Below are 26,906 nucleotides of genomic sequence, written 5' to 3'. Positions count from 1 at the left end.
CAGCCTACGAAAATTAGCAAAACCTTCCCTTGAATTATGTTAAGAATCAACCATTAAGCTTTAGAGAAAGCAACAGCATAAAATTTTACAGCACAGAACAAGGGCATTCTGCCCATCATACCTGTACTAGCTCTTTGAAACAACTGTCAAATAAGTCCCATTATCCCACTCTGTCCCCATAGCCCTACTTCACTTGTGGCATCGTGTTATACAGAGACAGATTACACAACAAAAGCACAAAGTCTGACAAAAGTTATAAACTTTATTGTTCATTTTTAGTAAACAATCTTGTTCCAATGAGAGTCAATATGAACTTTGTAAAGTTTTACGATGGGACATCAAATTACTTCTTATGAGTCTAGAAATTATTGTTTCTGATATTAGTGGGTAATTGTTTGACATGTTGATGCAATGCTCCTTTGTCCACTGTTTTAGCTTGTTTATTTTAAATGGACCATTGACTCTGCTGAAATAGCGCATGGGGAAACATCATTGTGACTGATTCCTTACAACCATTCAGGCAAATGTAAGGTGGAATTTTGGATAACAAGGTAATCACATTGTTTGGAAGGCAAGACTGATATTCTGGAAAATAATTAGTGGGTTGCGACTCTCCTCGGATAGCCTGAATGTCAGGAGCATTTGGAGAGGATTTTCTTTAGTCTCTTAGGTGTTTGGTGGAAGGGATGGTTGAAATCTGATGACGGATGGAGGCAAGATGGAACAGCCTGATGGCCTTTTCTCTTCCTGGATGCACAAACCTAAAGAGTGTCCATCCATTAATATCGCAAACAATAATTTCAAGCCTATAGTCTGGAATAAGATGACTGTTACTGCACACCAATGGATGATGTAGCGGTGGGTCCCAGAAAGATGTGTGGTCTGCAAGGAAGTGTGGAGCATATTGTCTGCCTGGCTGTTTGCACCTGGCAAACAGCACATATAAGGCACCCAAATTAAACTTCCAATCCCTCAGCTTCTAGCTAGGGGAAGCAGTTCATAACCTGATGAGCAGAGACAGGAACAAGACAGAACCCATGGGAAAGGAAAGTGGAAAGATACAGTGCAGTTTTCGGATCAAAGTAAAAATACAATAAGATTTTCAAACTTCCCTTTGTGCTTAAAAATCATGCAAAAATGGAATCTGCTGGCTAAGTGTTCATTTAAAGAAGCAAGATCCTCACTGGGAAGACAATTCACCAAAAAGTTTTTTTCTTTAGATTCTATCCACCGAGGCCTTTGTTATCACAGTGGGATTAGTTGTTATGTTTCTCAGGTTTCCTTGGTCCGTTGTATGATTCAGTTGTTTTCTTTTGATGCCGAGATTTCCTTTGAGTGATAAAAACATTGTCACTGATACATTCAAGCACAGTTTCTCCTTTGGCCCTACAACAGTGCTTTTGTTCTGTCTCTCTGGTTACAATACAGCTGAACTGTACTCAGTGTTTTTGTACTCTTCAGCAACCCTTCTGTTAAATTACAGTATATGAAACCCTTACATAAGTCTGCAATACACATTAAACATCCCATATGCCTCCCTCCCCCAGGAGTTATACTACACCAACATGTGATCGTAGTTCTACTACAATCCTCAGTATACAAAGAAAATCCCTTGTGGCCTATGCTGCCTCCACTGGTGTGTGCTATACCTAAGCAAGTCTCCCTCCTGAGAGATGTGATACAGTCAAACAGTGCTCCGTGTGGCCTTATCCATGACTCTTGCTGTTATGCTGCATCCAAACAATAATCTACATAATCATACCACTCCTAGTTCTATTACAACTCAGTTTTATACAGTACGCCACTTTCTAACTACAATGAAGCCAATTGGTTGCATCCACCCCCACAACTATGCTATATTGCGTGCTCCAGCTCTTGAAAGTCAGCTGCGCCCTAGCAATTCTCCTTGTGGCCATGTCCATCCTAGTGCTGCTACAGCCCACAGGAGCAAGAAACTCAGGTTCCATAATAATAGAGCATGGGGTTCTAGTTGTCTGCACTTAAGTAAATTATATGTGATTGCATTTTCAAAACTTCGATAACATAGTGAGAAGTGGCACCTTCATAACATATCCTGACAATTAACAGTTCAAATGTGACTGGCTGTGTATCCAGGAAGTAGAAACAGATATGCATCGAATTCATAAATAGCTCAATGTGGGCCAATGCATGGTGGCATGGAGCAGGAAGAGACTGGCATGGGGGGGTACCAATGCATTGTGCAATAAATCACCAATGCAGAGCGTCATGAAGAACCAATGCATAGTGCGGTATTCTTCTATGCTACAGTGTCGTTTAAAGCTAATACTTTGCACCATAGAGAACTACTGTACTGTGGCATAGAGTGTCAAGAGGCATCTTTATAATCCCACCTACTGAGTGTCTGTTTTTGCTGTACCCTGCAGGGAACTGCCAAACAAAAGTCAGGCAGCTCCGCACACAGGTTCAGTGATGGAGGAAAAAAAGGTCAGAAGGACACAGTAGAAAGAAAGCGGACATTTCTGGGTCTCCCACTCAGTTTCAGGAAACATAACTCAAGACACTGGCTGGCAACCAGGTTATTTTTCTACAAAACGTACGCTCCAATTACCTTCCCTCCTCTCACAAATAGCTGACACTTGCAGGAGTATGGTTTCACAGGTGCAGGTCATCTCCTGACAATTTGTCCAGGTTCCTTAAACTGTGAATGTCAACAGACTTTGAAAGCTTGGAGGACATCACAGATATGCCGTATCCTGTCCTCAACACGCTGTGTACTTTCTAGTAAGACTCATGGATAATGACTGGGAGTGGAAACCATGACCAAATTTTCCTATCCTGTGCTCAGGGTGTTGAGAACCGTAGGACAAATACCACTGCCTTGGCAGTGTAACATCTAGGGATTGAACTTGGGCACCATTTTTTATTCTGCCCACCTCAATCTCACACTGAGTAATGTATTAATCCACTGGGTAACCAAGGGAGATATTGACATGCTGGTTATACCACATTTCTAAACAACAGAAGAGACCTATGACAGAATGAAACCACGACTGCAACTGCCATGTTACAAGGTTGGGCATCCACTGCCCAAGTTCATGAATGCAGAGAACTTCAAGCACCATACACCACAGCTATTGTGGCTTTATGTGTAGCTGCTTTATGCAATGCCTTTCTTCAACACTTACAAGAGGATTTTTTTCACCAAATCTGCTCCAGAAAGTCATTTTGACTTGGTTCTTGTGCCCTGTTCTTTCATCAAAACATTGACAGCTGTCAAAGGGTGGACTGTACAGGTGAAGGCTGACTGCAGATTCTGTGTGACTCACATTTTCCACCCGGTGCAGGCCAATTGTATCTGTGGTTTGAGGAAAGGAGTTACTTCATTGGAATAACTTTTTATAAAAACTTTCCAATTTTTTTTCTCTTCTCTCTGCGTAGGATATGAGCATCGGCTGCTCTTTGGCACCTCATGCATGTGGCATCATTAATCATGAGTGACAGCCAACTGTTCTACTGCAAGAAACATCAGAGCTGAATGAAATATTGTAATCACCTGATACCCATGCACTTGCACTTTCAAGCAGGGTCACTGGCTAGTGATAGGATGTACTAACCCTGACTGATAATTTTTCCTCTCCGAAGCCCATGGCACTTTAGCTATTTGGAGCACCTGTTAACCTGGCTTAGTCACATAGCTCACCACTGACTGGCAATTGAAGCTGACACTTCTTGGATCATTTTCTTCATTAAAAAAATGAACTGTGCATCCAGGCCACTATTTCTCATTCAGTAAATATTACCAAAAATACCTGGTCATTCATTGGTTTATTATTTGTGGAACCTGGCTGTGTGTCCATTTCCCCACATGATGACAGTAAATACAGTTCAAAAGTAACCTATTGGTTGTAAAGCACTACGGAATGTGCTGAGGTCATGAGAAAGCTATATATAAAGCAAGTTCCTTGCTTTGAAGGCAAAGTGGTTGCAATTCATTTTTTATGAATAAATATTTCCTGTCATTCAGCCCTAAACTTTTCTTTGACAACCTATGTATAAATTTCACTACACACTTGAAAGGAAATATCTTTAGCCTTTAAAGCCAAAAAATGCAACTTTTGCAATAGAATTGCAGGCGTTGTTAACACTGGAAATTAGTCAAACATGAGAATTTTTCATGTAATTACTTTCAATTCAGTTAATGAATGTAAACAAACTCCTTCTCCATTATAGCCTTTTTGTCTATTGTGACATTAGCACCAGTTATTTCTTCTCCGAAATGTTCTCCTTCATTTTTTTCTTATTGGGCCACACTTATCTTACATCATTTTTTTCCTCCCTGCAGCCTCACCAAATCGAAATAGAGACTCATTATATCAAAATAAAGACTCATTATAGTATATCCTGCAGCCATCGGTGATACCTGACTACAGCTTCTCAAAATTCTTCTTTTCCTCTGTTGCTGCTTTCAGCCTAGGTGGAATTCTGCATGGTGGACCTTGGGATTCATCTCGATTTCTCAATATTAAAACCTTTAGAGCTATCACCAGAGAGCTCTTTCCAAATTTGGTTTACTTTCACAACCCAATATTGCCACTGGCTACAGATTTGGAATAACTGCTTAAAAATGCCTGTAGGAGCAAAGTTTAATGTTCCAATAGTAATCAACAGGTCAAACTATCATGATAAAACCCATATAAAAATAATGTCATATGAAATCACTGATACTTATCAACAAAATATTGCTTACCACCTTAATGATACATGAACAATCATATACATGCCCTTCTGTTGAAATCTACTCATGGTAGTCATTTTATCCATATTAAAAAAAGATCACGCAACAATCCACAGGTCTGCCCTGCTAAAGTTAGGTATTTAAAAACAGGTTTGTGTTTAACAAGTCATATTACATTTGTAAGGGCTTATTTAGAAGAATCATTGATGTTCAGTTTCATTTAACTATACTACTTTCTTCTGTAATTTTTGCATCTCAAGATGTTTTACAAGGGCTATCTCCAGTATTGTTGATTGCTGCTATAACTAGGTTGCAGCAAACAAAGTGCTTTACATGGGCATTCCTTTGGGAGTTCCTATAGTGCTACACCGCACGCACCTAGACCAGTCCAATTGGGTACTGTTAAGTAGTAAGAAAGTTTATTAGTAGCAAGCTCTCAGAACTGCCATTGCACATTATTCAGCAGCTTTGACCGTACCCAAAATGGATACGCGACCTTACCATTGATGTACGTGCACTCATTTTCATAAAAGGTTTTCTCCCATTTCTTGGTTAGCTCCTGGTTCTTGTGCTTAACATCTGGCCAATTAAACAGGGTTTCTTTCAGCTGTCCCTGTAGTAGCTTCAGGAAGCAATGTGAATTGGAGTGGTCATGGATACTGCTGCGGAGTAACCAAACAAAAAAAAAGACACTCAAACAAATGATAACAAATTAAAGAGAGCTGATAAAGCACAGATCTGGGAACCTTAGCTTTATCTGAGATGCTTAACTTTCAAATGAAAACAAGGAGCTCCCCAAATGCTAGTGAGTAAAGGCATGGTCAGGGTAGTGCTGAGTCTCATAGGTATAAAAGGTCATGGGGGCCTATTTCCAGTTTATGCTGATCAAAGCCAAAACAAGCAGTGGGGTTGCTACATATAATGACCTTGGGCTAAAATTCAGCCAGGTTCTTGCTCCTATTGTTACCTAGTGAGTCTGGAAACACCGCTCATGTGTATGTTGGATGAGACTATGATTGGTGTCAGGCCTTATATCTCCCAGAGATAAAAACAAAAAACTACTGCGGATGCTGGAAATCCAAAACAAAAACAGAATTACCTGGAAAAACTCAGCAGGTCTGGCAGCATCGGTGGAGAAGAAAAGAGTCGACGTTTCGAGTCCTCACGACCCTTCATGAGGACTCGAAACGTCGACTCTTTTCTTCTCCACCGATGCTGCCAGACCTGCTGAGTTTTTCCAGGTAATTCTGTTTTTGTCTTATATCTCCCATATTCTAAATGCCTGCTGACACTAAGTTCTCCAGCAGAAAAGGGAGAAAATAGCGCTTGAAAAACAAAGGAGGATGCAAAACATTGTGAAGGGCATTCTATGGAGACATCTGTTAATTTTAGCATCAATTCCCCTGGATAATATCATGATCAGACCATGCAAGGTGATAGTAAAAATCTGGCTTGGAGTTTTGTAAGCTTGTAATTCAGTTGTGTTCCTGGAGCAATGCAAATCAAAGCTCTGCCATGCCAAAACTAGGAGCATTTAGTACACCGGAAATTTACAGAAGGGAAGAGGGGGAGGAAAATAAATGATTCCCACAAAGTTGGATGGACATAAGTCATGATCCTTCAGGACAAAATTGGGTTTCTTCATCACTTGAGTTTACAGGTGCTTCAGTACTGTTGCACCATGACAATTGCTGTAGAGCAATTTATTAACTCAGGTTTATTTTGCCTTTCTGTTTGAAAACAAAGCAACCATGGGCTTATCATCAGATTACCCATCCCCAAGAGTTTCATGGTACCTGTGCGTTCGTATCTTTCATATGAATCATATTAACAAGGTGGTTTTCCATAATGGGTCAGAAAATTAACTAGCAAGTATTCCAGTTATGTTAGATATTGTTCTTGGACTTTTCCACTCATTGATAATTAATAATTTAATTTCCCACTCTTAAAAATACCACCCATCTCTTTCCAGATAATTCTGTTGAGATTGCTGAAACATTGAATGTCACAATAATAATAAAGGAGAAAGGGTGACATTCAATGTTTAATTATATTTCTTCTTCGTTTCATCTCGCTAATGATTTCTCATCTTTTCTTAGTCATCTGGTCAGAATAGGATTCAGAGTATTTAATTATTTCCAGTCGCTTATTAAATGATATTCCCCAGGAGTTTTGTACAAATCATTTTAACAAGGCTGCAATGGCTTTAATTTTAACAACCTCCACCACCACCACTCCTGATGGGCAGGGGAGAGTCATGGAATCCACCCCATTTCTGTCCCTATAAATATTAAAGTGTTTAAATCAAGCCATGGGCGAGATATCTGTAAAATGCAGTTTAACAGCTTGGCTGCTGTGCTGTGGTGGTGTGGGGGGTGGAGAGGGGGCGAGTCCAACAATCAGTAGGGCTTAGACGGAAAACTTGTCATCAGAAGAGCCCCATGATGGGGTGGAGGAGGCTTGAGATTGGGAGTGCTGAGTGGGGACCAGAGATTGGGAGGGCTGGTGGGTGCAGGGAGATGGAGATCTGGGTTTCTGGAGGGAGGCAGAGATTGGGGCTGGGGGAAGCCAAGGCTTGCTTGAGGGCCTGGGAGAGTAGTCCTGCAAGAACTCCACAATGAGTGCTGGAAGATTCACTTGCTCTGGGGAATCGGCAGCTCCCACCTCATTTTAGCTACCAGGAGTCCCACAGCTCAGACAACCACCCACCCCCACCCCCTCTTTGTTTAAGTGATGGTGTCAATGATATCATCAAGCCACAACTTTGTTATGATAAATAGGCCTCTACCTGCATTTTACTGGTGTTACCAGTAAAATTATCAGTCTGGGGCCTAGCTTTTTACAATCTATACTATTGATTTAGATGGAACGGCCAAGAGTAATGTATATTCAGCAAACTTGGATACAAAGCTAGGTGGGACAGTAAACTACGAGGAGGATACAAGGATTCTGCAAAGGGAGTCTGCACAGGTTAAGTGAGTGGGCAAGAAGCTGGCAGACAGAATTGGGAGGTTATTCACTTTGGAAGGAAGGTAGAATAGAAAAACAGAATATTTTTCAAATGGTTTGAAACAATTAAATGTTGGTCTTAAGAGGGGTGACAAGTGGCATATGTGCCACACAAGTGCCAAGCAATGACCATCTCCAACAAGGCAGAATCTAACCATCTAATCCTTGACGTTCAATGGCTTTACCGTCACTGAATCCTCCACTATCGACATCCTGGGGGTTACCACTGACCAGAAACTGAACTGGACCAGCCGTATAAACAGGGTGGCTACAAGAGCAGGTCAGAGGCTAAGAATCCTGCAGCGAGTAACTCACCTCCTGACTCCCCAAAGCCAGTCCACCATTTACAAGGCACAAGTCAGGAGTGTGATAGAATACTCTCCACTTGCCTGGACAAGTGCAGCTCCAACAACACTCAAGGAGCTCAACACCATCCAGGACGAAGCAAACCGCTTGACTGAAACCCCATCCAAAAAATTCACTCCCTCCACCACCGACAAACAGTGGCAGCAATGTATACCATCTGCAAGATGCACTGCAGGAACTCACCAAGGCTCCTTAGACAGCACCTTCCAAACTCATGACCGCTACCATCTAAAAAGATGAAGGCAGCAGACACCTGGGAACACCACCGCTTTCAAGTTCCCCTCCAAGTCACTCACCATCTTGACTTGGAAATATATCGTCGTTCCTTCACTGTCGCTGGGTCAAAATCCTGGAACTCTCTCCTGAACAGCACTGAATACCACATGGACTACAACATTTCAAGAAAGCAACTCACCACCACCTTCTCAAGGGCAATTAGGGATGGACAATAAATGCTGGCCTAGCCAGCAATGTCCACATTCCATGAACAAATAAAAAACGTGTCCTTGTATACTAAACACAGGTTAACATATAGGTACAGCAAGCAATTAGGAAGGAAAATGGTATGTTGACTTTTATTTTAAGGGATATGCAAAATAAGAGTAAAGAAGTCTTGCTGGAATTGTACAGGGCTTTGGTGAGTACACCTGAATCATTGTTTTGTTTTTGATATACTTGCCTTAAATAAGTCCTGGGATGAGAGGATTATCCTATGAGGAGATTGAGTAGAATGGAGTTTAGAAGAATGAGAGGTGGTCACACTGCAACACAAGATTCTGAGTGAGCTTTTACAGGGTACAGTATATGCAGAGAGGCTGTTTCTCCTGGCCAAGAGTCTAGAACTAGAGGGTATAGTTTCAGGATAAGTGGTCGATCATTTAGAGCAGAGTTGAAATGTCTTGACTCAAAGGGTTGTGAATCTTTGGAATTCTCTACTTCAGAAGGCTGTGGATGTACAGACATCAAGTATATTCAAGGCTGAGATTGATAAGATTTTTGAACTTAAGCAAATCAAGTGATATGGAGAGCAGACAAGAAAGTGGAATTCAGTTGAAAGTCAGCCCCAATCTTATCAATAGTGGAGCAGGCCTGAGGGGCGTGGCCTACTTCTGCTCCTAATTCTTATGGTTTTAAAACTAACCTCTGACCAAACTTTGATCATCTCTCCTAATTTTTCCTTTATTAACTCACTATCTATAAAGCGCCTCGAGATTGTTTCACATTAAAAATGGGCTAGTTAAGTTAAAATTCTTGTTGCCTCTGTCACCATTTTTCCTACCCTACTATGGAAGCATTCACCACAAGGACTGTAGAAGTTCAAGGAGAAGGCCAGTCAGCTCCTTCTCAAAGCAACAATGGAAGGGCAATAAATGTGACCTTGTCAATGTCATTCACATTTCAAATTATTATAAATCGCAGCAAATAAGTTGACCAGTTGTATAAGGTGACCTCATTTTTCCAGCCCTCAAAAAATCTCATTATTTCGAATATATTCTGCATTTAAGTCGACCCTCTTTTCAGGCACGGCATGCTAATACTTGCATTAGTATTCAGCCTCAATTTTCCTCCCCACAAATGCATATTTTACTTACTGGCACTTTATAACTGGGTGTAAGGGATTAAGCATGTGATATGGGCTGTGTTGTGAAGGTGTGCGGGAGTTCAAAACATGCCCATTCTTTGCGTTGGAAGCAGATGACAATTTAAAATGATGACCACTTAGCCCCAGGCTTGACTTTTATACTTGGCATGTAAGTGGATCCCTGTTTTTGGAGGGATTTTGAGGCTTCAAAGGGCGACTTATACGCCAACATCTATGGGTAACTGCCTGGAAGAAATATCTATGTCTCCAGGATAGAAAGGATAAAAATCAGGGAAGGAGAACAGCTGAGGATACAACACATTGTAAAGGGCACAATATGGAGTCATCTGTTTACTTTATCCTGGGAACTGATGCTAAAATTAACGTCAGAACATACCAGATGATAGCAAACAAAAAAAAAACTGGTGGAGAGTCTTGTAAACTTGGAGTCAAAGTGCGTGCTATTTTAAAGTGTTGCTATGCCCTATGGGGAGGCCGTGGCACAGTGGTATTGTCACTGGACTAGTAATCCAGAGACCCAGAGTAATGCTCTGAGGACATAGGTTTGAATCCCACTGTGACAGATGGTGGAATTTGAATTCAATCAATAAAAAAAAATTGGAATTAAAGGTCTAATGATGACCATGAAGCTATTGTCAATTGTTGTAAAACCCATCTGGTTCACGAATGCCCTTTAGGAAATCTGCCGTCCTTACCTGGTCTGGCCAACATGCGATTCCAGATCCGCAGCACGGGGCTGACTTTTAAACGGCCTAGCAAGCCACTCAGTTTCAAACCTTTAGAAAGTCAATAGGGAATGAAACCAGGCGGACCGCCTGGCATTGACCTAGGCACTGGAAACGACAACGGCAAAACTCGGCCCTGTTGGCCCTGCAAAGTCCTCCTTACAAACATCTGGGAGCATGTGCCAAAATTGGAAGAGCTGTCTCATGGACAAGTCAAGCAACAGCCTGACATAGTCATACTCACAGACAATGTCCCAGACACCACCACCATCACCACCCCTGGGTATGTCCTGTCCCACCAGCAGGACTACCCAGCAGAGGTGGCGGCATAGTGGTATACAGTCGGGAGGGTGTTTCCCTGGGAGTCCTCAACTCCGGACCCCATGAAGTATTATGGCATCAGGTCAAACATGGGCAAAGAAACCTCCTGCTGATTACCATGTACCACCCCATGTTGAATATACTTAGAAGAAGCACTGATGGTGGCAAGGGCACAGAATGTTCTCTGGGTGGGGGACTTCAATGTCTATCAACAAGAATGGCTCAATAGCATCACTACAGACCAAGCTGGCCGGATTCTAAATGACATGGCTGCTAGACCGGGTCTGCAGCAGGTGGTGATGGAACTAACAAGAGGGAAAAAGATACTTGATCTCATCCTCACCAACCTGCCTGCCGCAGGTGCATCTGTCTATGACAGTATTGGTAGGAGTGACCACCGCACAGTTGTTGTGGAAACAAAGTCTCACCCTGACATTGAGGATACCCTCCATTGAGTCGTGTGGCACCAGGCTAAATAAGATAGATTTCGAACAGATCTAGCAGCTCAAGACTGGGCATCCATGAGACACTGTGGGCATCAGCAGCTGCAGAATTGTACTCGAACACAATCTGTAACCTCACGGCCCACCATATCCCCCACTTTAGCACTACCATCAAGCCAGGGGATCAACCCTGGTTCAAAGAAGAGTGCAGGCGGGCATGCCAGGAACAGCACCAGGTATACCTAAAAATGGAGGTGTCAACCTGGTGAAGCTAAACACAGGACTACTTGTGTGCCAAACAGCATTAACAGCAAGCTATAGACAGAGCTAAGCGATCCCACAATTCTGGACCCAGTCATGAATGGTGGTGGACAATTGAAAAACTCAATGGAGGAGGAGGCTCCACAAATATCCCCATCCTTAATGGTGAGGAAACCAAGCACATCAGTGCAAAAGATAATGCTGATGCATTTGCAACAATCTTCAGCCAGAAGTGCTGAGTGGATAATCCATCTCAGCCTCCCCCAGCATCACAGATGCCAGTCTTCAGGCAATTTGATTCACTCCACATGATCTCAAGAAACAGCTGAAGGCACTGGATATTGCAAAGGCTACGGGCCCTGACAATATTCCGGCATTAGTACTGAAGACTTGTGCTCCAGAACTTGCCATGCCCCTAGCCAAGCTGTTCCTATACAGTGACAACACTGGCATCTACATGGCAATGTAGAAAATTGGCCAGGTACATCCTGTACACAAAGCAGGGCAAATCCAATGATGCCAATTACCGCCCCAACAGTCCGCTCTCGATCATCAGTACAACGGAAGGTGTCACCAACAGTGCTACCAGGCAGCACTTACTTAGCAATAACTCCTCACTGATGCTCAGTTTGGGTTCTGCTAAGGTCAGTCAGCCCCTGACCTCTTTACAGCTTTGGTTCAAACATGGACAAGAGCAGAACTCCAGGGATGACAGTAACTGCCCTTGACATCAAAGCTGCATTTGACTGAGTGTGCCATCAAGGAGCCCTAGCAAAACTGGAGTCAATGGGAATCAGGTGGAAAACTCACCGCTGGATGGAGTCATACCTAGCACAAAGCAAGATGGTTGTGGTTGTTTGAGGTTAACCATCTCAGTTCCAGGACATCACTGCAGGAGTTCCTCAGGGTAGTGTCCTTTGCCCAACCATCTTCAGCTGCTTCATCAATCACCTTCCTTCCATCATAAGGTCAGAAGTGGGGATGTTCACTCGTGATTTCACAATGTTCAGCATCATTCACAATGACTCAGGTATTGAAGCAGTCCTTGTCCAAATGCAGCAAGACCTGGACAATATCCAGGCTTGGGCTGACAAGGGGCAAGTAACATTCGCACCACACAAGTGCCAGGCAATGACTATCTGCAACAAGGGAGAATCTAACCATTACCCCTTGATATTCAATGGCATTACCAATGTTGAATTCCCTATTAACAACATCCTGAGGGTTACCATTGACCAAAAATTGAACTGGACTAGCCATATAAACACCGTGGCTACAAGAGCAGGTCAGAGGCTAGGAATCCTGCGACAAGTAACTCACCTTCTGACTCCCCGAAGCCTGTCCACCACCTACAAGAGACATGTCAAGAGTGTTATGGAATACTCTCCACTTGCCTGGATGAGTATAGCTCCCACAACACTCAAGAAACTTGACACTATCCAGGACAAACCAGCCACTTGATTGGCATCACATCCAACAAACATTCACTCCCTTCCCCACTGATGTAGTGGCAGCAGTGTATACCATCCACAAGATGCACTCCAGCAACTCACCAAGGCTCCTTCAGCAGCACCTTCCAAACCTGCAACCCCTACCACCCATAAGGACAAGGGCAGCAGATACATGGGAACACCACTACCTTCAAGTTCTCCTCCAAGCTACATATGATGCTAGCTTACAATGCCATTCCTTCACTGTCTCTGGGTCAAAATCCTGGAACTCACTCCCTTAGAGCACTGTGGGTGGACCTACATGACACGGACTTCAGTGGTTCAAGAAGGCAGCTCACCACCACCTCAAAGAGTAATTGGGGATGGACAATAAATGCTGGCCTAGCCAGCAACGCCCACATCCCATGAATGAATAAGAAAAGCCATACAGCAATGAGATAAATGGGAGATTTAAAAAGGGAAGAGAGGAAGGAAAAAAGTTTGATTCCTCACAAAGTTGGATAGGCGCAGGTCATCATGTCTCAGGAGATAAATTTAATTTGGAAATGGATATATTTATCATGGGGTTTGACAGATGCTTCAGTTAGTTTTGCACCATGACTATGGCTGTAGAATAGAGTAATTAACGAATTCAGGTTCTGCTTTACCTTTCTGATTGAAAACAAAGTGACCGTAGTCAACTTGACTCATCAGGTTGGCTCCCACAAAGTTTCATTCTGCCTTGTGGGTTCATTTCTCTCATAACAACCCCATAAACCATATAGGTTTTCTTTAATGGAACTGCAGTTAGATTAGACATTGTCCTTAGACCGCCTCACTCCATGGCTGATCATATGATTTCTCATTGTAAACACACCCCATCTCTTTCTAAATAATGCAGTTGACATTGCTGAAATATTGAGCCTTGCAATAATATAGTTAATGGAGAAGTAAACCCATAGTGGTGATGTTTTATCATTGGCCTCAATGTCAAGAAGCTGTTTACTTGGCTGACTGTTGGATGGGAGGCAGATCTGTAATATCAAAACGGCAGGGCCTTCATGTCTCCAGGCTTGCCAAGTTCTTTGGCTGATTTAAGCCTCACCTGTGCCCTTCCCACCTCACCTTGAATATTATGGCCATCAATCCTGTGTAGGCGATTCACTTGCCCATCCTATGGCAGTAGTTCAATTTGAATCAACTCTGAATCAGCACCAAATTCTCGACTGCAATTTTGTAGTAATTGGAAGTAATTCCCAGCTGTGATTAATAGATTTTTGTTAGGCAAACGTATTAATGGTTATGGAACCATGGCAGGTCAGTAGAATTAAGATACAACCATGATTAAATGAACGATGGAAAAGGCTCGACTGGCTGAATGTGGTTTCTATATTCCCCTCTAAACCCCTCTGCTTCTCCTTTCTCTCCGCTGTTAAGAAGCTACTTCAAACCATCCTCTTTTGATAAAAACATTTTCATCACCCAAGTTCATTTTTCCTTCTTCAACTCACTATCATTTTTTCAAACTAACACCTCTGTGATCCACTTTGGGATTCTTTTTACCTTAAAAGCGCCTTACAGTTAAGAATTCTTGTTCAGGAGTGAAAAGGGATAAAAGTTGGGGAAGGAATGAGGATGAGGATTGTGAAGGGCACAAAATGGAGAAACCTGTTAATTTTAAAATCGTCAGACACGCGAGATGATAGTTAAAAAAAAACTGGTGCAGAGTCTTGTAAACTTGATATTCAGCTGTGTTCCTGAAGCAATGCAAATCAAAATGTGTACAACATTAAAACATTCCCATGTCATAATGGAAACAATTGACGCATTGGTAATTAAAAAAAGGCAAGAGGGAAGGAAAAAAAGAGATTGATTCATCACAAAGTTGGATGGACACAAGTCAGGATGTTTCATGACAAATATTGAATTTAAAAATGGATTTATTTATTTAACGCTGTTAACATCGTTGGAATATTCGTTCCAATAATATTGTTAACAGTGGTAAAGTTTAATTATTAGCTTTGATTTTACCCCCCCACCCCCCGCCTTGTTAAGAAATTATTAATTTGGGAGGCTAACCCGCAAAATACAAACGGCCAGGTCTCCACATCTGCAGCCTTGCTGGGTTCCACAGCTTATTTAGGCCTCGCTAGCACCCTTCCTGCCTCCTAGTAAATATCATGGCATTATTCCTGTGGGTGATGAACCCCAAACCTATGGTAATAGTTCAATTATCCAAATGCTAATAGGGTTCATTATACATAACAATTTTCAGCATTCATAAAAGTAAAAATACTGAATGAATTCCAAATTACATAACCCTGGCACTCCATCCACCACCTTTAACGGTCACTCCCTTCACCACCGACACACATTGGCAGCAGTGTGTGCCATCTACAAGATGTACTCCATTAACTCACCAAGGCTCCTTCGGCAGCACCTTCCAAATCCGCAACCCCTACTGCCCATAAGGGTAGCAGATACATGGGAACACTACCACCTTCAAGTTCCCCGCCAGGCGCACATCATCCTGACTTAAATCACCGTTCCTTCACTGTCGCTGGGTCAAGATCCTGGAACTCCCTCCCTAACAGCACTGAGCGTGTTTCTGCAACACATGGACTGCAGTGGGTGAAGAAGGTGGCTCACCACCACCTTCTTAAGGACACCTAGGGATGGGCAATTAATGCTGATCTAGCCAGCGATCCCCACATCCCATGAACAAATAAAAAAAACAAGCCAACAGGTTTCAGATCTGATTTCATAAGCCAACACTATAATTTAGCAGCAAAAGTTATCAGAGGAAATGAATAAATTTTTAAATCAATCATTGCAGAGGTGCAACTACATGTACAGACTGTTCTCTCATTAAGTTACTTATGGTAAGTCAGATATTTGCTGCATTATAAAGGACAGTGGTGTTCTATATAATGTAACATGTTATTATTCTGCTGAGAAAAAGTTCTATTCCTGTAAAACTTTGATTGCTGTTGATGTTAAGTAATCACTTAAAGGCTGTAGGTCTGACCACCCCACTTACTTTTTAAAAAAAAAATGTACTTGGAGAGTTCAGTGCGGGCTTATAGATATTGTGATTTCTTGTTTGGGGTATCAACTGGGGTGTTTTTAGTTGCTCGGTGGAATTTGTTTATTCCAAATGATTCTATCTTTTTTTTAAAAGAAGTTTGATGCAAGAATTTTTACTTTGGCACAAGTGTGACAGAGAATGTGGTGGACAGGAAGTTCCTACTAGACATTAAACAGGGCCTGATTTTAACCCATTTAAAACCACCTATGGCACCGATATGAATAGGGAGAATGCAGAGGAGCAAGTTATCAGCCAAACAAACTTGGTTAGGCCAGAGATGTGGAGGCCCTGTCAATCTTAACAGCAAAGCCTCATTACCATATTGTTAGCCTCGTCCCAGGAGGCAGGTGGGAAAACTAGGGGCAGGAGGCCACAGTGGGAACTTACAGGGGTGGATATTCAGTGGAAACAATATTGGGCTAGGAATCCACTACGGTGAATAACTCCAACAGTCATATATTGTCATTGTAGATTTTGACAATGGATGCTTGACACTTGTGGAATTATATCTAGCATGTGTTATTGACTTCAAAAGAGAAAATAGTTTAAAAAAAAATCTACTGAATTTGTGTCTCTGTGATTTTCCTTACCTGCCATGTCCTTCGCCCCAGCACAGAATCATCAGGTTAAACTTTCCATTCCCATGGTCCACAAGGTTTCGAGTGTATCTGCAAAAATACAAGAGCAGATTATAGTGCGCAGATTAATATCAAGTGAGAATTTAGAAAAATGCACAGACTCCATCTCAGATTTGTGGTTTGGTTAATTCCTGTACTTACTCACTAGCTATTGAGGTTCAAGTGGGGAGGGACCCATAAGGTAAATTCAGTGATCCTGATGAGAAGATTCATTCAAAGGAAGCGAGTTGGAGATAGGGTAATGTCTACTTTCTAATCCAAATTTCATTTGATTCTGCTGGGAGTGCTTTACTTAGCCTTATATCTCAGTGCTTTCTATGTTCTGGGGTAAGGTATTGTACAATTGGTTGATGTGAAGCACAGTCATATTCTTAAATACATTTATGAGAGTGATAAAAAGCACTGAACTATGGAATATATCTAAAGGTAGGCTGAAATTTGTCATATCTATGATCCTGCATCAGCAGATAGATTAGGATTACCACAAATCCTACTTATGCAGAGCTTAATAACAGTCCTTAAGTCAACACCCGCAGATGGATGGGGTACAGTAGTGAAATTCAAGGGCACCACAAAATACGCACTGAAATCGCTGGATCAACGTTAAGTTACTTAATGCAACCACCAAGCAGAGGCTCTTAAACAGGTAAACTATTATGTGGACACAGAAACCCAGGGTCACTGTTCAGGTCCTGAGGCAACATTGTGGAATTAGAATTTTTAAGGAGCTATGTGGACGTGTGGTATGCTGGTTTTTGGCATCACAGGCACTGTTTCACAGCACTATTCCGCACCTTGTGTAACGGGTACACAGGAGGTGACAGCGTTCAATATCAATGGTCTCCCACGCCCAACGTACATCAAGCTATTGGCACCCAACATGAGACGATCCGCTCCGAGGTACTCCACTGGTATGTCTCTACTTTCATTTCCTGAAAAACTTCAGCTCTTTGCTCTCCCCAATTGGAAAATGTGATTTTAAAGCACTGTTGAACATTCCATTTGCAGCCACCACTGTGCAGAGTCAGGGAGCAGCAGACTAGGACACTTGTGAGCAGGAGCTCTGGGTTCAACAAGAAGCGGGAGCTAGAGAGAGGAAAGTCGGACTAGAAAGTACAGGATGGACAGGAGAGCAGGTAAGATACATACAGCACTACCCTTTACAATAACTTGTGCACTTTCAATCATGTCCTTTCTCCCACATTTCTAGTCTTATGCATTATATTTTTTGCTAATGACATGTATCTGACCTAAAAGTTCACTTTGCCTTGAAATTAATAATGATTACACAGATCAGACTTGTCTGTGTCTGGATTCCCCTTATTGGATAGAATAGAGATCTGACTATTCGCAGTCCTGGTCTGTGGAAGAGTTTGACGTGCCACAAGGGAACAGGCCTGAACCTGCTAGGGTTTCTGGGGTCCAGGAATTTAAGCTAAACAGCCAGATGCCCATATCAGTATGGGTGCATTTTGGACACCTGCTGGAGAACGTCTAAGAGAGCTGAGAAACTGTTTTCAGTTAAAGCATCAAAACTGGCAAAAAAGAAAGTATGGGAAATTCTTGGATCAGTCTCTTTAAGCAAGACCGCAATTTAAATATTACAGGTTCTGAGGTTTTGCAGATCATGACTTTGGGTTGGAAACCCACGAGTCGGCCCCACTTCTTTGTTACCTAGTCCTGGATTCAGGAATCTTGCCAACGTCCCTGCTGGCAGGGACCTGCAGGGAACTCAAAGGAAGAACCTCAAGTGTTACTGGGTCCCACCCTATTTGTTGCCCGTGTTTGGAGCCAAGGGCTATTGGTGCAGGGGGGTGTGAGCTTTCGATGGAGTTTGACCTCTCAATACGTAATCCTAATACTGAGTGGATTAGCGTTCCCCAGCCTGTGGAACGCTCAGTGTTGGGGCATGATGATGACATAATCCTTTCAAGAGAGAAAAAAAAAAATCATTCACCCGTCACTCTTGTACCTTGCTGTCCATCTGCTCAAAAGTAGTTAGTGCTTGAAAGGAAGACAAAATAAAACCATTTTTATGCTTATGCTTAGTAAAAAAGCTTATGTGATGCGTCTGGTTCTGTTCCTTTGACAATGTTCATACCAACAATAGACACAAGAAATCCAGTATTGCATTGGTCACTCCAATTCATTTGGAGGGAAGTGGGTTTGAATAGATTTTGGACGTGCTAAAGTTTTTAAGGGAACAAGAGTACATTTGACATCTAAGTTAACTATACCAACCCTTTTAAACAGTTTGTAAAACTGGTATGTAAAGATAAGCTATTACGAGCCTCTACATGATAACGGTTAGTACTTAGATTTTCTTATTAAAAAATAGGCTTGACATGGTTACATTTTTTGCGGGGAGTTGAGGGAAGGGAGCAAAATAAATTCCTTTTAGCAATAAGACACCAAAGATGATTTCAAAGCAACAATTCATTCGTGCTACTATTTGATATTTAATTAATATTGAACAAGGAGTGACAGGATTTCAGTTGTTGCACGGCTGCCTGGTGTAACAAGAAGTTTTAGAAGATTTTATTCCATCACTGATGTCAACCGACTAAACACAATGGGAGCACACACAGGCACAGACTTTAAATATCACCTGCTTTCCATCCACTGCTCCAACAATAGGTAGAATTCCTTAAAAGGTCAGCAGTGTAATAAAGGGACAGCTGTAGTGAGGCCACAATGTCCATGATCTGTCCTTGATTTTGAGTTGTCATAAATGAAAGTCAGATGACAGTAGAGCAAGATGACAAATTTGGCCCCAGCAGGTGGTGACGTGGACCGGTTGGAATGATGGTGAGTTGGCTGTGGGGGGAGGAACCAGAGAGCGAGAAAGTGATTGTGTGGGTTTCATTTGACCCATTCCTATGCAGTCTGTTTTGCTGACTTTATCCATCATGACCATTTCACAACACATCAAACAAGAATGGAATGTACTGGCAAGAAAATGAAGGGCTTTGTTTGTGAGGTCACCATGTAGAATGAAGAAAGAGGCTTTCATGACCTGTATGCTGAGTTTTTGTTGCAAATTTTGTGAATGTTGCCAAAAAAATATGTGCAAGATCAGTACTCACTGAAACGGAGACTCCAGGTGTAGATTCAGAGTCTAGCCAGACTCCCAGGCACAGTAGCAGATCTAGGATTTTGGCACATAGGAGTTTGGAGTAGAAGTAGGCCATTCAGCCCATCGAGCCTGCTCCACCATTCAATAAGATCATGGATGATCTGGTTGTAGTATCAACTCGACCTTCCTGTCTACCCCCCCATAACCCTTGACCCCCTTGTCTATCAAAAATCTGTCTAACTCAGTCTTGAATAAATTCAATGACCCAGCCTCCACTGCTTTCTGGGGACAAGAATTCCACATACTAACGGCCCTCTCTGAGAGAAAAGATTTCTCCACATCTCTGTCTTAAACAGTAGACTTCTTATTCTTAAACTATGTCCTCTGGTTCTAATCTCTCCCACAAGTGGAAACATTGCCCTGACATCTACCCTATCAAGTACCCTCAGGACCTTGAATGTTTCCACCACTCATTCTTCTAAACTCCAATGGGTATAGGCCTCAAATGTTCAACCTTTCTTCATAAGATAAGCCCCTCATCCCAGGAATGAGTCGAATGAACAGAAACTCACCAAGGCTCCTCAGCAGCACCTTCCAAACCCATGACCGCTACCATCTAGAAGGACAAGGGCAGCAGATAGATGGGAACACCACCACCTGGAAGTTCCCCTCCTAGCCACTCACCATCCTGAGTTGTAAATATATCGTCATTCCTTCACTGTTGCTGTGTCAAACTCCTGGAACTCCCTCTCTAACAGCACTGTGGGTATATCCACACCACAGGGACTGCAACGGTTCAAGAAGGCAGCTCACCACTACTTTCTCAAGGGCAATTAGGGATGGACAATAAATGCTGGCCTAGCCAGCGATGCCCACATCCCATAAATAAATTTTAAAAATCTTCTCTGAATTGCTTCTAATGCAATTATATCATTTTTTCCAAATGAGATCAAAAACTGTACACAGTACTCCCAATGTGATCTCACCAATGCCCTGTACAGTTTCAGTCAAACTTCCCTACTTTTATATCCCACTCCCCTTGCAATAAATGCCAACATTCTATTTCCCTTCCTAACCACTTGCTGTATCTGCATGCTAACCTTTTGTGATTCATGTACCAGGACACCCAGATCCCTTTGTACCACCGAGTTCTGCCATTTCGCTCCCCATTTAAATAGTATACTGCTGTTCTATTTCATCCTGAAAGTAAACAAGTTCACATTTTTCCACATTATACTGTCAAATTTTTACCCACTCCCTTAACCTGTCTCTACCGCCTCGCAGACTCTCTACCTCCTCTTGACAGATTACTTTCCTGCCTATCTTGGTGTCTCAACAAATTTAGTTAGGCATTTGCAATGACAGTCAGATTTTAGATGCTCAACTTAGGGAGTTAGGAGTGAAGAAAAATGCAATATAATATAAGCTCAGTGGTAGCCTTCTCATCACTGACTCAGAATATTGTGGGTTTAGGCACCATGGTCAGTCTAAAATGCATAATTTGAGCTGATGCTTTAGTGTAGTGCTGAGATAGTGCTACATTGTCCCATTTGAAAGACGGCACCTGGACAATGAGGTCCTGTCTGCATGGTCAGGTGGATATAAAAAGCACCATAGTAATATTGATGAAGAGAAGGGAGCAAGGCATTGCAGTTATTGAATATGAAAGTAGGGAGGTTATGCGTCAGGTGTACAGGGCATTGGTGAGACCACATCTGGAGTAATGTGTACAGTATTGGTCTTCTTATTTAAGAAAGGATGTAAATGCATTGGAAGCAGTTCAGAGAGGGTTTACTCGGCTAATACCTGGAATGGTTGGCTTGTCTTGAGGAAAGGCTGCACAGGCTAGGCTTGTATCTGCTAAGGTTTAGAAGAGTAAAAGGCAACTTGATTGAAACATACAAGATCCAGAGGGGGTCTTGACATAGTGGATGTGGAAAGGATGTTTCCTCTTTTGGGAGAATCTAGAACTAGGGGGCGCTGTTTAAAAATAAGGCAGAGATGAGGAGAATTTTTTTCTCTGAGGGTCAGGAGTCTTCGAAACTCTCTTCCTCAAAAGGCAGTGGAAGCAGAGACTTTGAATATCTTTAAGACAGAGGTAGATAGATTCTTGATATGCAAGGGGGTGAAAGGTTATCGGGGGTAGGCAGGAATGTGGGGTTGAAGTTACAATCAGATCAGCCATGATCTTATTGAATGGCGGAGCAGGCTCGAAGGGCCGAGTTGCCTATTCCTAATTCGTATGTTCATATCATTTATCTTAAATTCCACAATAGATCAACTGTTCACCAATTCGCATAGTTGTTTGTCAACCTTGTTGTGCCAGGCTTGCCTACAAAACAACAGGGACTGCAATTCAATAGTAACTAATTGATTGCAAAGAAGCTTAAGGTGTCTGTTAAATCCTCAGGACATCTCAAAATGCAAGTTATTTTTTATTGTTCGGTTTTTGGGAAAAAAACATCTTCCTCCATATGGTCATATCCCTCCTGGGATTTTGAGGGGCATAAAGTATGCGGAACTCAGATCTATGTGGATTCCACCCTTATGTACAATATGTTGGATACTGCATGTGTTCCACCATCTCTAACTGCAGTCAGCTTTTGGATGTGGCTGGAATCCTTCTGAGGCTTTCCTGGGGTTTCTGGTCATTCCACCTTCCTTCATAGGCAGTGAAAGTCACCCCTGATGAAAGATGGCATAATTTCCATTCTCAGCCCTCTTAAAGCCTCAAACAATTCATGGAGTGAAGCTCATCAATTCCATTACAATGCAGGCTACAGCCTGGCAAAACATTGTCAGTTTATACATTTTGGGAGTTCCAAAAGAATGGATTGATAATTTTGCAAGGGTGGGATGAGAGGAAATTTCCTGTCTGTCACCACTGGCAGAGAAATACTTGTTGTTTTCCCTTCAGATTCATTTAATGTGCTTTGTAAACAAGACAGAAGTGGAAGATCAATTTAGATCAATTTGCACTGATACGCAAGAGAGGTTAGAGATAATAAAATGTCCAATTCTTTTGAGAAGAATAGCAATAAATCTGCCAAAATAAATGTTGTTTGGGCCCTGACACGCTGGTCACCAAGTAATTTCCATCACCTGTGCCCTTGCATTGCCACTCTTAATAACATATTTGGCACAGTGTGCTCGACTTTTATCTATTGGTCTCTGTCTGACAGTAATCACTGCTGATTATTTTTTTTAAAAGTGAGCTTATAACATTTAACACCTAACCAACATTTCCAGAATTCTAAACTTGAGGTTTTGCTTAACAAGTAAGTAACAAGGTCAGCGAGCGTAGGGGTGAAGGATGAATGGGACTTGGTGATTTTTCCTTGGCAATTGTGGACAATAATTGTGCAGAACACAGAAGACTATAATCAGTTTAGCGACAGTGCTAGGAACATTCTGCAGTAGACAGTTAACTTGTCTAGGCATACAAATCTTCCTTTCAACATATCAATTGCTTTCTCAATCCTCATATGAGACTGGATTTAAGTTTCACTGTGGCGCTTCCTGCAACACTGGTGGTCCAATGCTGTGGTGTCAAGAACCAGGGCAATATTGGGTAACCTTTGCCACCGAGTAGCCAAATTGTAACTTGCCCTCGAGTCTGAAAAGAGGAGATATTAGACTGCCTCAAGGTAAAGGAGCTCAAGGCAGCTTTCTGCATACTGGCATCAAGGTGAAGGAAGCCATGCCTGTGGTCACCTCTGCAGTTCAGCATTACGAGACAACTTATTAAGTTTACAAACCTGGTGCTCATATTCTGTTAACCCAAATTAAACAATTAGCTGGTTTGATCAAACTTTTTCAACTTTGTCGTGGCTCGGGGAGCTTGATATTGCAGCGCACTATCCCCAGTGAGTCATGACACAAGCAACATGACAGCATTAAATTTCACAGTATTCTGTACCTTCCATTATCTGTAACAAAAGCTACAGAGGACCTAGCTTATAATAATATTCCAATACCATATAACTTACATGGAGTGACATTCCTGCTTGAGATAGTCACTTGAGAATTGGATTAGGTATTGGCCTTTCAGCCCTGGGACTTGGGTTCAATTTCAATTCAGATGGATAATTGTACTTGTACGGGCCAATTCCTAAGCCACAGATATCCGCAACACAAGATAGCTGGCGTTTCCTGGAAAAGGAAAACATCAGCGGGATGGCTGAAACATGTCACTGGAATGGAAAAGAGGGAGCTAACCACTCTGTACCCAGCCCCAGGAGTCCCAGATTCAAAACATGCGAAGTAGAAAGGTTTTCCATTCCCCAACGCTATACTGCCCTGGCCCCCACTTTGATCAGCATAAAATTCACATCAAAAAATCAATTTTGCTTGTACAAGTGGGGCAGTAATTTATTCATTATTGTAGCCCATTAGAACACTAAAATAAGCACTATGATTTTCTTCCTTTGCTTATTAACTGAGTCTTTGAGAAAATCTTTTCCTCACATTTTCCACTGAGCTTGTGAAGGAATGCAGCTATAAACAGGTATTATAAAGAGAATCCAGCCATAAATAAGGAGATTTAAAAAGAGTGATTCTCCTATGAAGTAGAGATTAAAAGTTAAAGATAGAGTTCATCTGCTGGACAAAGGTTTAAAAGTTTATAATTATGCCTATGCATAATTGTGTGTTCGGGGACAACAACATCCTGCAGCATAGAGTATAACACAAGGCAGTTCTGAAAAACAGGAACTGGCCTTTACTTCACCTCAGCAAGGCAATGGTAAATTGTAAGATACTACAACCTAACAATGATAACCTAAGGAGGATCCTAAACAACTTGTTAACTGAATCCTGAAAACTGAGTGTTGCAAGGAAGTGAGCACTGTCTGCACCTCAGTATCCTGTTTGATTGAAAGATGTTGATGAAAAACAAAGAACATGGTCTAGCATGAGTGTTCAACATGCTTCCTGCTGGTTTAATTCTTTTAGGTTATAAATATTAGAATATTTTGGATTCATTGGATTCACTCCAGCACCTATCAAGGTAAAAAGTAGTTGCTGCAGTGTAGTGATGATAGTTCCCACCTTAATTGGGATTGTGGTATCTTGCTAGACTCGGTAGCATTCTTCTTGGGGATTTAAGGTAAAAACTGCTTTAAATATTGATGGATATCTTAAATATCCCTGTAGCACTAATGAGACCTGGATTCTCTATTAGAAACAAGATTATATTTACTTTTCCTAAAACTGACAATGTTGCGATTGAATTATCAAAAGCGAATTGCATGTTTTATTCTTTAATAAACTCTTATATAATTTAGAAAATATATCGTCTCAAAGTCTCCTGTATCTGAACTTGAAAATCCATCTCCGTACACTCTTCAGTGGAGGGGTACATTGTGGAGGAGAGATGCCTGGACCCTTATAATATCTGGGTTATAATCTAGCTAAAAATGATTAAAAAGGCTATCTAGAGGATGGTAATATTCTCTGGTGGTTCCTTTCCTTCAGGTAGAGTTAGATCAGTTCTTCAGACCCACTTAAGTGTCTGACAGGCCTGTCTTTCTCAACCTTAAGTGAGAGCAATCATCCAAGGAGTACGCATGATCCAGACTAGTCACAAAAAGGAGCTAGGATTATAATCCACTTCAAGACATGTGCCATAGACTTTACAAACATGGTTAATTTAGCAGTGACTGAAAAACTCTAGTAAATGAACTACTAATTCTGTGTAATTAAACAATCTAGAAAAGCCCTCACCCTCTATATAGTTCAAATTTATACACTCTGCCTCTATTGAGTGGTAACATTTAAAGCACTGGATCTGCCTATTTAAAAATTAGAAATGACAGTTTGGAAAGATTTTTTCTTAGCATTGCTTCTTTTAAACTAGTGGATTTAGGAAATTAATGGACGCGAGGTGTGCCAGGACATTAAAATAGATACCCTAAATGCGAGTGGAACAGCCAGAATGGTCTGCAACAGGGTGAATCCCCAAGGCTCTATGAGCTAGATAGCAGGGAGGTCCAAGCCACTTATAATGGGAGTTCATCTTAGAGAATCAGGGAATTTTATTTTCTCTGGACAGAATGCACAGAATTGACTACCCAATTTTCCCACATAACAGTCACTGTACCTTAAAAATAACTAATTGGTGGTGAAAGGCTTTGGGAAATCCAGAGGGTGTAAAAAATTGCAATGTAAATGCAGGTTTCTTCTTTTTGTCATTTGAGGTTGGGAAGGCAATGCGCAGCTGTGACCTCAAGACTTTGACACAGTTACACATGTGACTCTTCCATTTCAGATTAAAAAGGCCATGCATGTCATCTTGTTTCAGACAAAAATGTTTAATATTTAAACAGGCTGTGTACACAATGGTGAAATTACAGTGGGGTTACTACTGTTAATGTAGAGCAAGAACACAAACATGCTGAAAACAATCTGTGCAGTAAACAGATCTCGGGCAGACTTAAGGGTCAGCAATCCATTATGAATTAGAAATTAATCCCTGGTCACTGCTGCAAGCAACAGAGCAAAGAAATTATTGGCAATAAAATTTGTAATTTTTCATTTTCTTATTACTTACACAACCTTAAAATTACTGTAGGCTAGCACATTTAAGACACAAGTCTTTTTTTAAAAATTCATTCACGGGATGTGAGCATCACTGGCTAGGCCAGCATTTATTGCCCATTCCAAATTGCCCTTGTTCAGAGGGCATTTAAGAGTCAACCACATTGCTGTGGGTCTGGAGTCACATGTAGGCCAGACCAGGTAAGGACAGCAGATTTCCTTCCCTAAAGGGTGTTCATGAACCTGATCGGTTTTGGTTTCATAGTCATCATTAGAGAATGAATTCAAATTCAAACCATCTGCCATGGTGGGATTTGAACCCAGGTCCCCAGAGCATTACCCTGGATCTCTGGATTATTAGTCCAGCAACAATACCACTATGCCATTGCCTCTCCCATTAGTAAGCCAGGTCGGTTTTTACAACAATGGTTTCATGGTCATCCATCTATGTTTTGAATCAATTTCATCCCACCATCTGCCATGGTGGACTTTGAACGCCGGTCCCCAGAGCATTACCCTGATTACTAGTCCAGCGACAATACCAGTACGCCATCGCCTCACCTTTGATGGACTAGTTGCCACCATTCTGAACGATTGATAGCAAGCTCCTCCCAGTCATTAGATCAACACTAATCACACTTCAAGGAGAGCTTCAGAGTGTTTTTGAGGCATTTTCTTTGCCCTCCTTGGAC

The 26,906-nt window shown here is 41.8% G+C and overlaps 1 protein-coding gene across 1 annotated transcript in view; it reads right to left on the bottom strand.

Annotated features, from left to right (window-relative positions):
* Positions 1 to 242: 242 nt before the first annotated feature.
* LOC144688767 (cysteine dioxygenase type 1-like) overlaps positions 243 to 26,906 on the bottom strand; it is a 32,429-nt gene continuing 5,765 nt past the window's right edge. Inside the window, exons 2-5 of the mRNA XM_078555680.1 lie at positions 16,554 to 16,631; positions 5,219 to 5,379; positions 3,168 to 3,337; positions 243 to 1,329 (exon numbers count right to left, since the gene is read on the bottom strand). Of these exons, the coding sequence (XP_078411806.1) occupies positions 1,300 to 1,329; positions 3,168 to 3,337; positions 5,219 to 5,379; positions 16,554 to 16,631 (439 nt within the window). The 3' untranslated portion in view covers positions 243 to 1,299. The remainder of the gene's footprint in view (positions 1,330 to 3,167; positions 3,338 to 5,218; positions 5,380 to 16,553; positions 16,632 to 26,906) is intronic.

This window comes from Cetorhinus maximus, chromosome 13 (assembly GCF_964194155.1).
Source record: "Cetorhinus maximus chromosome 13, sCetMax3.hap1.1, whole genome shotgun sequence".
Lineage (NCBI taxonomy): Eukaryota > Metazoa > Chordata > Chondrichthyes > Lamniformes > Cetorhinidae > Cetorhinus > Cetorhinus maximus.
Note: the sequence above shows the minus strand (reverse complement) of the source record. Positions and strands in the feature narration are given on the sequence as shown.